The sequence below is a fragment of the Melanaphis sacchari genome, unplaced genomic scaffold (assembly GCF_002803265.2).
Source record: "Melanaphis sacchari strain LSU unplaced genomic scaffold, SCAv2.0 Contig21_pilon_pilon, whole genome shotgun sequence".
In the NCBI taxonomy this organism is placed as follows: Eukaryota; Metazoa; Arthropoda; class Insecta; order Hemiptera; family Aphididae; genus Melanaphis; species Melanaphis sacchari.
Window position 1 is genome coordinate 1442511 of NW_020271096.1, and position 17608 is coordinate 1460118.

Genomic DNA, 17608 nt, shown 5'->3' on the forward strand with positions numbered 1-17608 from the left:
AAACTGATTTTTATAAATTAAAATTTAAACTAGTTAATTTTGAGTTTTTAAAATGTATTTACATTGGATAATAATCCTTAAAACTGGTTTTACATATCTATGAAATAAATGTAATATTACATTTAGATAGATTAATATAAATTATTTTTATTTTAAAATTATCATAACTCTTTAATTCACAAAGTTAATTAACTCAAAAACTTCTTGTATAAATTTTCGCCAGGGTACATTAATATTAAAAAAAAAAACACCCACTTATCAATAATTGAGGTATAGAAAAAAAAGTATTTCTCTATGAAAAATATAATTTATTGTTGTAATAGAGAACATTGTTCGTTTTTTTAAGGATGTGTTGAGGATGAGCATCCTTATATTCAGTTGTATATATTTGTCTATAAGTATCTCTTTCTCAACACGTGATACATATATTATTATATTAGACAATATTATTATCTCTTAACTTAATAGCTTATAAATTATACAATAGGTACACTGTGAATATCACTCTGTATATGACCGGGCAAACGGCCAAAACTAATTGTGTTTATAATTAGTCATACAACATATTTTATTGGATTGGACAGTGGACAACAGAAATATCCCCACCAATTTACAGCACAAATTATTGTTATACATATACATCACAGTATTATAGAAATGTACACGCACGACACACATGTATTTGATTCTGCAGAGGCAGTTTATTACTATAACTAGTATTCTTTGTCGTTGCTGTATTAAATAAATACGATTGAAACACTAATATACGAGTGAATAAAAAACGGTCAGTCGTTCGCCGACTATCACGTGCATTGTTTGTCCTATCGTCATTCTAACCAGTCCCGGCGCTAACTACAAAATAATAATATTATGTCTGTGTTATTAATGTTTTGGTATTTTGTATGTTTCGTTACAGTCATTTTGTTATTGATCGCTCTCCGTACGTGTAGGAAACCAAAAAACTATCCACCAGGTAAAGTCTAAATTTTCAGAGTTATTTTTGTTTGAATAGTGATGACTTGCTTTAAAATTAGCTAATACAGTTAGTGTGTAGGTGAGTATCCTATATTTTAAACCATGGCAGTGTTAAAATAATTAAATATTTATTGGCTATTGGAATTCGGTATGCAATAATTCAAATGGATATATCGTAAAAAAGTTTCTTAATACTTTCAAAACCGTTTTACAAAGAGAAAAAAATCATTATGAAATTAAGTATTAACGAATCATAAATTATAGTTGAAAATATAATACGATTAAAAATTTTGCGAATTACGTATAATATAACAATTACAATTTTTCTTTTTAAATGTACTCATTTATTTTCCACATTTTGAATACTGTTACGTATTAATACGCTTTTATAAAATAAATGGTGGGAGATTTTCCCATCATATACGACGTGAACCTCGAAATTACGTTATTTTATATTTTATTGTTTCACGTGATAAACATATTTTAGTATTTCACATTATTATACTTAAGTTACCTATTAAATAATACATACGAATAATATAATATATATTGTATATAAAAAATTTGATACATTATTATAATCATAGAGTTTTGAAGTTATTCATTTTCTGATAAATGGTTGCATAGTGTTTAGGATAGTTATCACGATAATAATAATATAATATTTATAAATAATAATTATTATTATAATATTATAAATGGTTTACTTGGGTTTTTATTAGTATGGTTAAATCATAACATGAAATTATTTAGTCTTATCGTCATTATTCATAATTGTAACAAAACAATACACTATAATATCGTATATTTTTGTACATACTTATGTAATTATGGTATATAACATATAAGTAGCATATATTTAGTATGCACCTAACTAATTAAAAATGTTTTGATATTGTACTCTATAATTACGTTTTTTCAGTATTTATTACATGCACATAACTTACCTATTATAATATCTACTAAATCTAATAGAATCCTACGAAAAAAATTAGTTAAAGTATTATAATATAATAGAATGTTTGTTTAAATCACAGTGTTATTCATACACTGATTAAAATGTTAATGATGCTTAACATTTGTTGTATTTAATATTTTTTTTTATACATATTAAACAAATGCATTCAAGAGTATTCAAGTATTTAAATACGTTAAAATTGTTAACATCATTGCTATTATTTTTCCTCTATTCAGTTATTGTTGGTATAAGTAGTATCCAGTTAGACTATAGGAATATCTAAGCACAGAAATGGATCAAAAGTCTGAAAATGGTTTGTTCGAAATTTGAAGGTCATATCGTGATAAAACTGTGTGTTCAAAAACATGAAATTCCGTTTTTTCGACGATTTTATGACCAAAATTATGTAATAAATATATGTAAAACTATGCAATCTGGGACTAACACTTAGACAATTTTGTTAAAACTAGTTTGTCCACTTATATATACAGAGTGATTCAAAATTAATTTTTAACCATTTTATCGTATAACTATTTATGATACCTACAGAAAAATTGTTAATACGAAAGATATTTATTAAGAAATATCTAAAATGATAAATAATTTTTACACTTTTTTATAATATTTTAGCGTAGGTTTAACATTAGATATTAAAACGGAAACTTATACTTTTTTTTACATTTATAACGTGAAGAATTTTTTCGAAGTATTACAGTGTGCAAAAATCGAAATTTAAACGAGTAGTTATGATACTTACAAGTATTTTATGTTTAGATGAGCGGAGTGGAGTGATACTGGATACCACGCAAAATGTTGGTCTACTACTTCATTCATTTAAACTTTAAATATTTATCACTTATAAATTACTCGTCTGAATTTCGTTTATTTTACATTATAATTCTTCGAAGAAAATTCTTCGTGATATTATTGCAAAAAAGTATAGGTTCTTATTTTGAATTTCTTAAGTGAAAAAATATAAATATAACTAATCATATGAAATATTTATAAATGAAAAACTTTGGTTCTAAACATATTTCCTTTAGGTACTATGCATATTTTATACTTTAAATAAAATGGCTGTAATATATTATATTTTAAATAATCATGTATATAAATAAAGTTGTAGTGTATACGATATCGGATATTCAAATGTGTATATTACAATTATGAATATATGGGCGTACAAAATAAAAAAATGAGATTATTTATTATGTTTTAATATCTATGTATTTAAAAAAGACTTATTTTTAATGATATATTTTTTTTCAAACCATTTAATTAGAATATTATTACACACTTGTTGCACAAACATTCAACTTCAAATATATTTTTTGATTTTACAATTTTTTACAGTTATTTATGTGATTATATTTCTGAGCAAGTATTTTAAAAGTTTTTAAGTTAAAAACTATTTTATCTATATTTATACTAGGTATAGTGTAATAAAACGAGCTTCAATTAGAATAGTTTTTTTTTTTTTTTTTTTCATAAGAGTATTATAATTTATAACTTTTTTCACATTAAGAATAACAAATTTACCTGTTCATAAATTAATTTAAGTATTAAAAATAGACATTTGTTTTTATACTCAGACTAAAGTATAATATTAATATTATTATCATTATAATATTTAAAACACCCATGAAATAATTAATTAATATATTTTTTAATGGGATTTGAATTATAAATTTTCAAATTTTTTTATACTATTTTAGGAGGATACTGTGAAAATGTAAATTTTTGGTTTTAAACGATAACTTTTGTTTTTTATTGTAAATTATTTAGCGGATAATTTTTTTTTAAATGTCAAAACATTATGATCAAATTTCTAACGAGTTATTTTTGAATTATACAATTTCGTGTATTAAGGATAATAGTTTCATGATTATGGGTTTGGAAGATATAGAAGTAGATTTCGAAATTTTAATAATTAATATTAATCCATCATAATTTATAATTCATAAAAATTGTCAATGTATAATAAGTACTAGATCCAATATTAAATCTATTTATTATTTTTTAACACCATTTTTATCTTAATATTTTGAAGTCATATTATTTATTTTATTATATATATATTTATTCACTATTATCCTTAATATAGATATTTTAATGACTAGAAAACTACTCGTTCAAATTTTGATTTAAACACATCAACAATTTCAAAACAATTAGTTACTAACTAAATAATTTACAGTAAAAATCGGGGTACTCATTAAAAAAAAAAAAAAAAAAAAAAAAAAACAAGAATTTTGTGTTGTCGCAGATTCCGTTATCCCTTAGTTATACAAAAACGTTTAAGAATTTTAAAATATGGTTTTTAAATATTTTTAAGTACTCCAAAAATCAAAATTTGAAATAATTAATTACTAAAGGAAATAAATGAAGATAAGATGCTTAGTGGATCTTCTTGTCTATAAGTATTAAGTATATATATGTTTAACGATATATATTAACGTTTGTTTTGTATTTTATGTATATTTAGGGCCAGTGTGGATACCATTTATGGGAAATACATATCAATTAGCTAAATTGTCGTCTATCAAAAATGGTCAATATTTAGCTTTCGAAGAGCTCCGTCAAAGATATAACTCTGATATCATTGGGTTGAAATTAGGACGTGAATACGTTGTTGTTTTGTTTGGAAATGATCTATTGAAGAAAACTTTAGTTGGAGACGAATTTCAAGGACGGCCTGATAATTTTTTTATGAGACTCCGGACAATGGGTAAACGTAGAGGTAAATACACAATTACATTAAATGTTGAACTGAGAAAGTATTTTATACCTCGTTGAAAAATTTACAAATATAATATGAAAATAAAATAGGTGGTTAAAACAATAATGTTGAAACAATAATTTTAGGTTCTAGTAATAACGAATAAGTGATGCCATTAATTTTGATTTTTATATTTGCATTTTTTTTAAATATTTTTCATAAATTACCTTAAATCTTCTTATTTTTATAGGTACTCATTATGAAATTTATGTTATTTTATGGCATAGAAAAACATAAAATAATTTAAGTGTTATCTAAAACGAGATGTTGACAAAGATCTTGTGATCCTGTCGGAATTTTTCTTTTGAAATATTATCAATACTAATGTGTTAAGACAGGGGTCGGCAATCTTTTTGGTGTCGAGGGCTAAAAAATAATAAAAAAATTTTTTACAGGCCATACACCTTATTTTTTTTTTTTTATTTAAAGGTTCAAGTTTTAAACAAAGTTTAATTTAATTTATTTAAGTTTCATTATTGTTTGGCACCTATATTAATTTAACATGGTATATATTAACAAAGTTAGGTTATTATTGTTATTAACTAACATAATATGATACTCCATATTTAAATTATAAATAAATAGAAATTGCTATAGGAGCCTCCTAATTTATTCTATTTGTTCATCATAAACATGGTATGCATTAAAACAGGTATAACGATGACTGATGGAGATACTTGGAAAATACACAGATCGTTTGCGGTCAGACACTTGAAGTTACTTGGTTTAGGACAAAGAAGGGTGGACGAATTGATTTATGATGAATATCAACTCATGGTACAACGTCTAGTCGATGAGACGGAAAGTGTAACGCCGACCTTACACTTGCAATCAGCTGTAATGAATGTTTTATGGGAGTTGACAGCGGGCACTAAGTTTGAAGACCCTAAGTTGTTAATGTTGATGAAGAAACGAAGTTCAGCATTCGATATGGCTGGTGGATTGCTTAACCAGATGCCGTGGTTACGATATTTGGCACCTACCAGGATGGGTTACTCACTCATAACTGATATCAATCAGCAAATTTATTCAATAATATCTGTAAGATTTAAAATCATTATTTTCTTACAATTTATAATTTTCCATACGACTGAAATCTAACAGACATTTATGATACTATATTATTTTGTTTTGTCTAACCGCGTTTTACATAGTATGACACTTGAGTGTTTTATTTTTTAAATGAAATACATGACTGTACAAACAATTTTTCCTGTATTGATTAATTAAAATAGGTGTGCTATAAATATAAAGATTGTAATTTAGAGGTATTTAATATTAGGTACTTACCTAATATACTATCTTATATTTGTGATTCACCGATGTTAAGTACTCTCTTCCCTAGATAGAATAAAATTTCTTAAAAATGACAACATTTATTTTTATTTTTTTTTTCTGATAAATTATTTTATACATTTTAACCTATATAATACATACAATATTGTATAATATATAAATTTAATGTAGAACAATATTGAGGAGCACAAGAGAACTTTAACTGACACTACCAGAGATTTTATTGATGCATATTTACATCAAATGAAAAAAGAAGAAATAGACAATACAATGTTTACTGGTTAGTAATATAATATTATTAAAATTGTATAATTAATTTTTTGTATTAAAGTATATATTTGACTTAGAGTATTATAATTTATAAATATAAGTACTTATTCAAATACATTTAAATAATTTTGTCTTTTTCCATAATTTGTGTTTTAACGTCCACGGCATTTAAGTAAAATCTATTAAAACGTAATTTTATTATAATTGTATACAAATAAAAATTAATATTATACAAGCTCGAAATGTCATGTAACAAATAACAATAATAATAAAATAATATAATTTATTTGGTATTATTATTTATAGATATTAGAATAGAAATTCTAATACATTTTAAAACGTACGCATTCATTATTTCAGAAGAACAATTGGTAGCTGTTTGTTTGGATTTATTTTTTGCTGGATCATCAACAATTAGTGGTACATTAGATTTTGCTATATTGGCTATGGCTCGATGGCCAGATGTCCAGGCTAAAGTTCGATCTATTCTGGACGAGATCCAACCTCCGGGAACGTACATTACAGCCGAACAAATTCTTAAGTAAAATAAATTGAATGGACATTTTTGTATTATTTATCAACTATAATTGTTTTTGTATGAAATCTATTTTTTAATTTTAGAAATCGATACGTGGAAGCGGTGCTATTAGAGACGAAGAGACTTAATCATGTAACACCAATTATAGGTCCTAGACGTGTGTTAAGAAATACAAATCTTAATGGATATAGTATACCTAAGGTATAATGTTTTTAAATGCTTATGTTTAATCATAATCAGTTTAGTATTACCCTAGTGGAGCATTTTTAAACAATAGTTTCCCTATTATGAACATTTTATTTGCATAAATTATACCTTTTTCATGAAATATTAAATTTTTTTGGTATTTTGATTTTGAAACTTTGTGAATAACATTTTAAGTGATTTAAAACAAATATTATAAAGTTTTAATTTTTATTCATAGAATACAACAATTTTGATGAGTTTATATTCATTACACCACGATCAGTTGAAATGGGATGATCCTGAAGTTTTTCGACCAGAGAGGTTTATGGACACAGACGGAAAACTCAATACAATCGGAGATTTGTATTTTTTTGGATTTGGTAAATAGTTTAATTTATTTACGCTATGATATAAGTATGCTTTACAATAATTTCATTATTTATTTATATGTAGGAAAGAGACGATGTCCTGGTGAAGCGTTAGCACAGCGGTTTGTTAACTTAGTATTTGCCAATTTAATTCATGATTTTGTAATTGAAATAGACCAGTTATCCGATGGAGTAAATTGTGGTATACTTATGACACCAAAACCTTACAAAATAAAATTGTCTAAAAGAAAATAAACATCTTTAGTGTATTTTGTTTTTATTATTATTTTCTAATTTCCATGAATAACATTACTAATTTCTAACACAAAGGAATGGTCAAATTTGATGCAGATTTTTAAAATTATTATTGAAAAAATGTTATATATAATTAAATATATTATTATGAGCGATTGACGGTGAAATTTTGACAATGCCATAAAGTAATCTTTTGATATTACTTAAAAAATATTCATCGTAGAAATTATTAATATTTCACTATTACTTAAATAATCAATAGTTATATATTTATAATTTATTTTTTTTAAATATATAGATTAATTTTAGGTTATTAATAGATATTAGAAATTTTCAAATAGTTTTAGTTTTTTACACAAAAAAATATGTAGAGTTTTTAAAAAATCTTGAAAATTAAATACAAGATCACATATAAATTATTCTTGTAATAATTTAAAAAAATTAAAAATACTAACAATGTAACTAAAATTGTTAAAATCAAGATATTTTGCAAATAGTTTTGTACTTAAAAATGTAAAAAACATCTAATTTAAAAAGTTAAATTTTGTAAGACGTAATAAATATTCCTTGTATTAAGTTGTTCTTATAAAAACATACGAACCTCAAAAATATATATGCAAAAATTTTTATGGTTATTTCAAATTAAATTATCTATAAAATTGTATTTTTAAACGAACAATAATAATTTTAGTTATTTTTTTATAAAAATTAAAAACATATTATTCGTACCTGTCCACCTAGGTACTTAAAATAATAAAATATTCGTCGCTACGTATATTATTATTATTTAATTAATCGTTATCATCTTTATTTAAAAATAACTTATATGTAAATTAAGTAATGGAAAATAGCTATCTAATAGCAATAGATATAAACATATAATAAAATATCCTTTTAAATATACATCAATTGATCGTCTTTGCTCGAATCGATTTTTATTGTACTTAATGATTTGTCATTAAATTAAAATTTAATACATTCATTTTATTACAATAACCCACTCAATATCAAGGCACAATAAATATCTATACAGCTCTAGTTTATTTTATACAAAAGAGAAAGCTGAGAAAGATATTCCATAGCATCCCTTACCCTGAGGGGATATTGTATAAAACGTACCATTTCATTTTATTTCTATCTCTTTTGGCGTTTTACTGATCACTCGTTCATTGTTCATACTTATCATACAAGGTACAAATCAATTAAGTCAGACCAGCTACACTTGATTATTGTAGTAGATGGCAATTTATTCAAATTTAAACAGTATAACATAAGAATAATATAAGTCATCAACAAATCAACAGGTAATAATCGTACATTTTTATCATATAAATTATTTTTACGTTTTTTTTATTTCTATACAAATTTATTTGTCTATAATATTATTTAAAAATATAAATAAAAATTAATATTATTGTTATATAACTATAATTTACTTGTCTGCTTATCAATCTAATTTTACCTTGAAATGACCTAGATTTTTAATATAATTTTTTTCATTATCATTCTTTTAATAAATAATTTGCAGGTATAACCAGAGGTGTAATTAAACTTTCGGAGACGCCGTTTAGTATAGCTAGTCAATTTTAATATTAACTAGCCAATTATAAAAATGAAAAATATATTATTATCCCATCAATTTCATAGTTTTTTTTTTATAGTTGGTAGGTATTTTAAGTTGTTATCACATTTTTTTAAAGACAATCAACAAATATAATCATGGTTTTTATATTTTATAAGTCATCTAAAGTTTAAAATAAATTTTTATGTATAAATTAAATCGAGTTATTCTTCAATGAAGGGGAAAATCTACTTATTAATTGTATACTTATTTTTACTGAGAATTTGTTATTGAATTTTGAATTCTCTTAGTTGATATTGTAAAGTATAAATATATATTATTAAAATAACTTTATTATTAATAATCTAATAAATCCAATATTTTTTATAAAATTATATCAGCTTATTATAAATATTAAAATTAAAATATATGACTTTAACATCTTTATAAAAAACATTTCATGAAATGTACTAAGTTCCATAGACTGACATACTGTCTTCGTTCTGAATCATTTTTCGAGTACCTACAATGATATATGGTTGAATTCAAATTGAACACAACCCATAACAATGATTCATACGCCTAATAATGTATAACAATTTGTTACCTACTGGCTACTGCCAATATTTTTATTAATGTATTTGTCTATATTGTTTATTAATATTTGTATTAACGTGTCCACTATATTTCACAATAATCTACTCTCCCGTAAAAAATTAGAGGTTTCTAGTAAATTTAAAATTATCCATTAATAGACTACTGTAACCATAACCCATAACTTGTACTAAAATATTATCGAGTTAGATGGCTTAAGGAGAATAAGTGTAATTTCGGAACTATTACCTATAATATTATAATATTATGATAATATTTATTTGTCGAGACTCTTGTCATTAATCGTCACGGACCACGGGTTTCATCGTAAAAACAAAATAAAAATATTTTTCAAAAACACTAAAAAATAGTACAACATAATGAAACCCACTTACAATACGATGGTATAACTACACGGTATCACTCGGCAAAATTTATGCATTGTATAATATGTATAATATTTACTAACATAATACTAACACACAACACATATATGTCCCCATCATGTTGACGTGTTTGTGTGTGTATTTTTACAGCATAATACCATACGAGTTTACAATATTATATTGCCGATATAAATATAGGTACAATAATAATAATAACAATATATACAAAAACGTCACGCAGTAGTTTCGTAATTCTATTGAATCACATAGGGCACACACAAAACACATACCGTGTCGGCGACGTTAACATAATAAAGGTCTTCGTGGGGAAATTGAAAACACTCGAAATAACAATAATAAAGCCACACCACCACCTTGTGTATATATATATTATATTATTGAATGTTATAATATACGTGAATAATATAATAATATAAATAATGAAATATATATGCGTGAAAATTGTTGACGATTTTGAGGGGGTGGGTGGTCAGGGCTGTTGATGGAGTAGCTGTAATAATAATAATAATAATAATAATAATAATAATAATAATAATAATAACAATAACAGCGCACGCGCGCTCCTCTTTCGATCATACATGATACGTATAATGTAGGGATTTTCTGCGTATTCGGTCGGACAAGAGGCGTTTGAAAATAAATACGCACGCCACTCGTCCACTGTATTAAATTAAAGTATCAATATGCCGATATTGTAGTTGTTGACCTACTCGAACATGATTTCAGGGGTTCGGTATATTCCGTGTAATTATAATGCGCGAGGGTGGCGCGCAGACATCGCACATTGCAGATATATAAGGCATGCGTGCGCGTGTGTGTTACCGAGAATGGTGGCGAGAGAGAAGTAAAAGCGAAGAGGAGAGTGTGAACCGGACGATTTATGATGTAAGCTCGATACTTGTTATAACACTATAAACATATTATAATATGCGCGACCCTTCTCCCATGTCGCTGTGTGTGCACAATATTTTCCACGTACTATGTCGCAAGTAGTGGTATATAGGTGTGTGGCGGCGAGGGCACGGGATTTGGTTCAAAATTTTCCGATACACATGATTGTGCACCTATACGCGTTATACTTATATACCTACCAGTATAATGCGTAATATAATATTGTGTATTGTGTGTTATTGCCATTATTGCGTACAATGGTCGAAAGTTTTCGATGGTCGCCCGCGGAATAAAGATGATAAATAATCATAATTAAACGCCGCCACACTGCAGGCGGCGACACCGGCCCGATGACTATTCGTCGGATAATCTGCGCGGGAAGCGCGTTGTTTATTGCAGTTGCAACACTACTTAAGAACGCAAGTCGTGTATACGTGGTATAATATATTGTTCTATTTCTATATTATAGGTGCCGATTTCCAACGGGGAACAACTACCGACACACAAAATATCTCGTTTCAAACTTCTATATTCACAACAATATAGCGTATTATTAAACCGTGTAATATACGTATCACGTATGAATAATATTGTGTATTATGCGTGTAGCGCATAAGATACAATATTATTACGTTTGAATATATTATCATTATGATGCAGTATAAAGACGTATAAACTGATTATACGGTGAGGGGGGGGGGGGGGGGGAGAATGGAAAAGTAGATGTACTGCTCTGCTGTATGGCCAGCTGATGTACGGTTGTACATGTCGAATCTGGTGTTTATCTCGTCATCGAGTAAGTAACTACTGTAATACGTCATGTGTGTTAAATATTTATTTCTATGACATACGAAATATGATTCTGAACAAAGACGTTTTGTCAGTCTACATTTACTAAGTATATTTTATGATACACTTGTATTGCTACACTGTAGTAATTTAATTTGCTATTAGTTTAGTATTATTGTAATTTGTAGGCTGAATTAATTTTTGCTGAAAACATTGCATTTTTAAAACTGTAAACACCCACGAATAATATTTTTAAATTACAACGATATAATTAAAATCATAATTATTCGTTTAAATATCCGATTTCGCCCACATTGAATTTAAAATGTTCATAAAAAAAAAAAAAAAAAAATTATGTATGTACATTTTTATGTCGGTTACAGTATGAGCTACTTGTAAGAAACCCTTCATTTAAATTATTTTAAATTATTTTAAATCACCTAAAATAGTGACCTTAATTCGGCACTTAATGGCTAATGTACAGCATAGTGGAATCTTTTTACTTACTTTTTTGTTTGATCTAATTTTTTTTTTTTTTTTTTTAATTTATCTTGGAAATCGAATCCAGTCGGATCTTTTCGCTTATCAAGAACTATTTGCTGGAAAATTAAAAGAAATTAAGGACAAGTCTGACCGAGTTTTAACATGAATCATTCTTTAGTGTGAATTCATCGTTATTAATTTAAAATTAAAAAACTCAACATACCACTATTCTATTATATGAATAGAGTGAAGAGAAAAACTTCAAAATTCATATAGTCAGCTCGGTTATGTATGGATTGTTGGACAAAAATTTGAAGAACAAATGTTATTCAATATGACAGTTTTAACGAATTTAAAATCAATTTTAATAACTTGCTTATTAAATTTTAGCAAATAAAAATGTATAATACATAAAAAATGTGTTGACGTGCCTATTATAGGTTCCATAATTAAATTAAATATGTTAAATATGTGCAAGTACATATTTATCATATAGATAGATCTTTATTAATTGAAATCAAATAATTTAGTTTCTTATTATTAATGCAGTAGGTATAGCAAACGTAACAATAGGATTATCTAAAATCAAGGAAATGTGGGGTGCTTATAATGAAAATCGGATCTCGCTTGTTATTACAGATCGGGGAGTCGGTACTTTAATGGTACACAGCGTAACCTATTAAAATGACGCCACGGAATAATATAGTACACTTGAAACGAGTTAAGTTAAATGGAAATTATTATTAATACAACATTATTTATTTATTATTATTATTTATTGAGCATAAGTCATAACAAGTTTCCGCCATGAAGCAACCTTCGTATTATTTTATACTTACCTTATATTCTGAATGAGACTATTATGTATTAAATATAAACCTATACTTTGACATGGATGTAGTAAAACACTTAATTGCATCATTATATTACTCGTATTAAGAGATTTTTATTTTTTCATGTTAATGTACAAACAATATCCGATAAAGATATTAACGTAAAGCGTATTGTAATTAATTTATATAAAGTATATATTTTACGTATTATACCTATGTATTACATAGGTGCATCATATATGTAGTGTGCCCTGTACAACTACGTCAATTATAAATTATAACGTACCTATAATTATTAAACAATGTACCTATTAATACAAGGTTCATTGCATCAGTAATTCGCGTTTTAATTTATTTGTAGTTTTGTTTTACAATGGTATTAGTATTAAATACCTTATTAATAAATTGTTATCAATCAAATTATTTAAAATCACAAAAAACGTTCTTTGTTCAATATTCATATTATGCATATTGTGCTATTTATTAAAATAATATAATGTATAACACTGTAATATTTTAAATCGAAAAAATAGTTTTATAGTTTTTATCATATAATAGTTTTTGGGTAATTGTATTTTTAGCTATTATAATAAGTATGATGTTATTCATATTTCATGGACAACTACAATGTATATCTAATATTTATTGTGTAATAATGTAGTATACATCATACATGAAATAGTTTTTACTGTGATATATACGGTGGTTTATTTTTATTTTTATTTTTTTTTTGGTATCTAAAATATTAAATAACACGTAGGTACTTGTAATTTAAAGTCATTACAAACTCGAAAGTCGTGAAATGTTTCACTATAAGAAATGTTTTAAAACCAGTTCGAACATAATATTTTTCAATACTAATCTAGCAGCTGTAGGTAATTTGCATAGCCATAAATTCTAAGTGCCTAATAGATATCCCTATACATCTACTCAAATACGTAGGTACGATATTTCATGAAAACATGGTACCTTCTAAATTTTAATCCATACATTTTATAAATTGGATGAAGTGCATGACATAATTCTCACAAAAATCGCTCAGTTATTTAATATTTATTTTTTTTTTTTACACGCAGAGAAACAATATAATATTATACTAGAGAACATTTTATACGTTTAAATTTCAAAAATAAAAACTTATTAACTATAAAGGAACTTCCCTTATATATTAATATATTTACAATGCAATGATCATATTAATTACATATAAATTAATTCAAAAAAAAAAAAATAAAAAATAAAAAATTATTAGAGGTACCGTGTTTTATTTTTATAAAACATAAATAAATTTTAAATTTTAAGTATGCTTTAAATAATTACATTAAAATCATTTGAAAGGCACAATATATTATGTGCTTGATGTGTTTTAGAAGATATTTCATATTTCAAACAACTACACATAGATGATTTGATCGAAGTTTAAATGAAGAACAGAGTAACAAAAAATAAAAACGTCTCTCATACAGTACTTCCTTATTGACTAATAATTTAAAATATTATAATATTGTAATTAACATTAAGTTGATTGTATATGAAATTATGATGTTATTTTGAATTCTGAGTGGAGTGATCAATCATGTGTATTTATTTACAGATATACATATTTAATATTTATATATATTTTTTTTTCTATAAATGTTGGTAAAAAAGTATATGCTTGTTCAAAAAACTTGAACATTTTAAATAAAGCTCTTCGTTAGTTTCTTATACAAAAGTTTAAAAATAATCTCTGAGTAGAAATCTACAATAATATTTGATGAGCTTTTAATGAATCAAAATTAGAAGAATATAAAAATTATTTTGAAATTAAAAATTCGTTTAAAGTTGTTAAAATTCGTATCTATTGAAAATATATTTAAATATTTTACAAATGTTTTGTAAACAAGTTAAAAAAAATGTTGAGTTTATTTCTCTTTTATAAGAATATAAAATTTAAATTTTGACAAAATCAAATATTTAAAATAAATTTGTTTATTTATAAATAATATAAATAACTTGTCATATTACTGATAATAAAATAAATAACTTGAATAAAAATATTATTTAAATATATACATAATACATATAATACTGATTAATTTAGGCTGACAAAATATTATCCCTTAGAATTTTTGCCTATAACGATTTATCATTGAATTTAAATTTGAAATTATAAATATATCCATCATAGTTTTAGTATCGACATATATAAATATATTGTATAGTAGAATGGTTAATTACTTGCCCACGTTTTAAAATAATATTTTTGATAAATTAAGGAAATTATGCATTTCTAGAAAATGATAATATCTAATATATTTGATAAGAATAAATTTTCGATTAAGTGGATCATTTTTGAATTACAACAAAATAACGAAATTGATTTGTCGAAAATAGTTTCGTTTTTCCATATTATTTTTAGATTTATTGATTATTTAAAAAAATTAGACCTTATAAAATACAAACTAGATTCAATTTTCTACTATAAAATACCCCCAAAGTTGAATTTTGAAGAATTTTTACTGTTTCGTAAACGTATGATTGCAGAAAAATAAATAAAACAGAACATACATCATTATAAAATCAATATTGGTAATACTCTACTCAGAATCTATAATTTATATAACTCTCATAAATTTTTTATTTTTTTCAATAAAACTAGCCTTAAATTCAAATATCAATATCTAGGTACGATGGATTTTTGAATAGATGTGAAAATATGCTATTAAAAATTTTAATGCTTATAGTTTGTATAATTATTTTTATAAATTAATCTATATAAGTAATATAAGTAAATTTAAGTTATTCTAAAATATAAATACCTATGGTGGCTATGTAATATGTATCTATTAAAATAAAAATTGTAAATTTAAAATCATTATTATAGTACGTTGTGAAAGACGCTAAAAGTAATAAATGTAACTATAATGTAAAAATTATTAAACCAATTTTCGTAGCTTTTATGAGTAACTAAAGAATTAAACACAAAGAAAAAATTTGTTAAATTTGCACCTGTCGTGACGATAAGCCAGTCTTAAGTGTTTTATTTTTATAAAATATATGTTATAATAATTATTATTTATGGTTTAATTATCAATTTAATTTGAACTATTTCCGTGTTTTAGTTTACATACTTAATAGTTAAATAATTAAACACCTTGCATCCCCGTTGCATTTTTCCATCATTTTATTTGTTATTAGAGTTAAAACCTAATGTTGGTTTTATAAAAAAAATATTCAATCACATTTTTTTTTTTAACATTCCTATACAGGAAGTTAAAGTTATCTCTCAACTGTCATATTGTTCTTTGTAGATAGTGTGGTCCGTGTTAGAATTTTTTCGTTTTTTAAAAAATTAAATAATATTATTTGGGTATAAATAATTAGTACCTAATTAATAACTACATTTAATAATCACGTAACCATACCATGAGGCGTGAAGCAACTGAATATTTGTATCTATTTGGTATATCATGGTAACGTATTAACCACATGGCTTACATGGAAAAAAGTGGCAGTATAATAGTATCTTAATAGAGGTCACACACAAAAAAAAAAAAACTACAATAAATAAATAATATATAAATAAAAAAAATTTAAATATATGTAAGCTATGCGTACATTGTATTGTTAATTTTAAAAAACTTCAATGAAATAACATTTAAATTATAGTTTCTTGATAATAGGTGTTGGTTTATTATTTTTTGCTATACATTCTATTTAAAAAAGATTACATGGTAGTACATGTTAGTTTGACATATTTACCGTCTACACTGTAGAGTAATTCCTATTTGATTAAAATAATATTATAAATTATATATATATATATATATATATATATTATTTGTAAGTTATCTTCGGAATCTATTACTAAATAGCCGCTATAAAACGTAAAGGAATAATATTATCATTAAAGGTTGCCTACATAATTAATTTGTGGCACATTAACTACGGACAACGTATAAAAACTATAGACATAATGAACTACATATTATTATTTAAAGTAGTATATAAAATATAAGTTTCATATTGAAAAATATTTTTCTTTAAGTACTTGTTTATTTTTAAGGAATATTTAAAAACATAGTTTTCTACTGCTAGCATGTATGTATTAAACAAACAATATTAGTAGCTTCCAAAAATTTTGCAACCTAGGATATAGTTAATGCATGATAAATTACTATATGATTCATTAAAACGATTTTAACCTTTAATGAAATTCTATTATAGTATTTTAGATATAAATACTAAATGTTTAAAGACTTGTTAAAATTGCTTCTTTGAAATAATTCTAGAAAGAAAACAGATGTAATGACTTAAATTTAACTATATTATTTAATAATAATAGTTTATATAATAAGTATATCTATTATCTATACTAATATACTATACTGCTATAGTAAAGTTTGTAAGATTTTTTCAGAGTTTATTGATTTTAATATTGTG

The 17608-nt window shown here is 24.6% G+C and overlaps 1 protein-coding gene across 1 annotated transcript; it reads left to right on the forward strand.

The window, feature by feature from the left end:
- Positions 1-870: 870 nt before the first annotated feature.
- LOC112594017 (probable cytochrome P450 305a1) lies at positions 871-7640 on the forward strand. Its single transcript, XM_025338607.1, has 8 exons — positions 871-973; positions 4419-4673; positions 5365-5753; positions 6180-6288; positions 6639-6819; positions 6900-7017; positions 7241-7382; positions 7456-7640. Exons 1-8 carry the CDS (start codon positions 871-873, stop codon positions 7623-7625), a joined length of 1467 nt encoding a protein of 488 aa, XP_025194392.1. The 3' UTR covers positions 7626-7640.
- Positions 7641-17608: the final 9968 nt, after the last annotated feature.

What these genes read in the sequence shown, in the direction of transcription:
- LOC112594017 (XM_025338607.1), top strand. Translation starts at nt 871, where the DNA reads ATGTCTGTGTTATTAATGTTTTGGTATTTTGTATGTTTCGTTACAGTC. An exon ending in ACAGCCGAACAAATTCTTAA is followed by an intron (nt 6,820 to 6,899) that starts GTAAAATAAATT and finishes TTTTAATTTTAG; the next exon opens with AAATCGATACGTGGAAGCGG. An exon ending in TTTGTATTTTTTTGGATTTG is followed by an intron (nt 7,383 to 7,455) that starts GTAAATAGTTTA and finishes ATTTATATGTAG; the next exon opens with GAAAGAGACGATGTCCTGGT.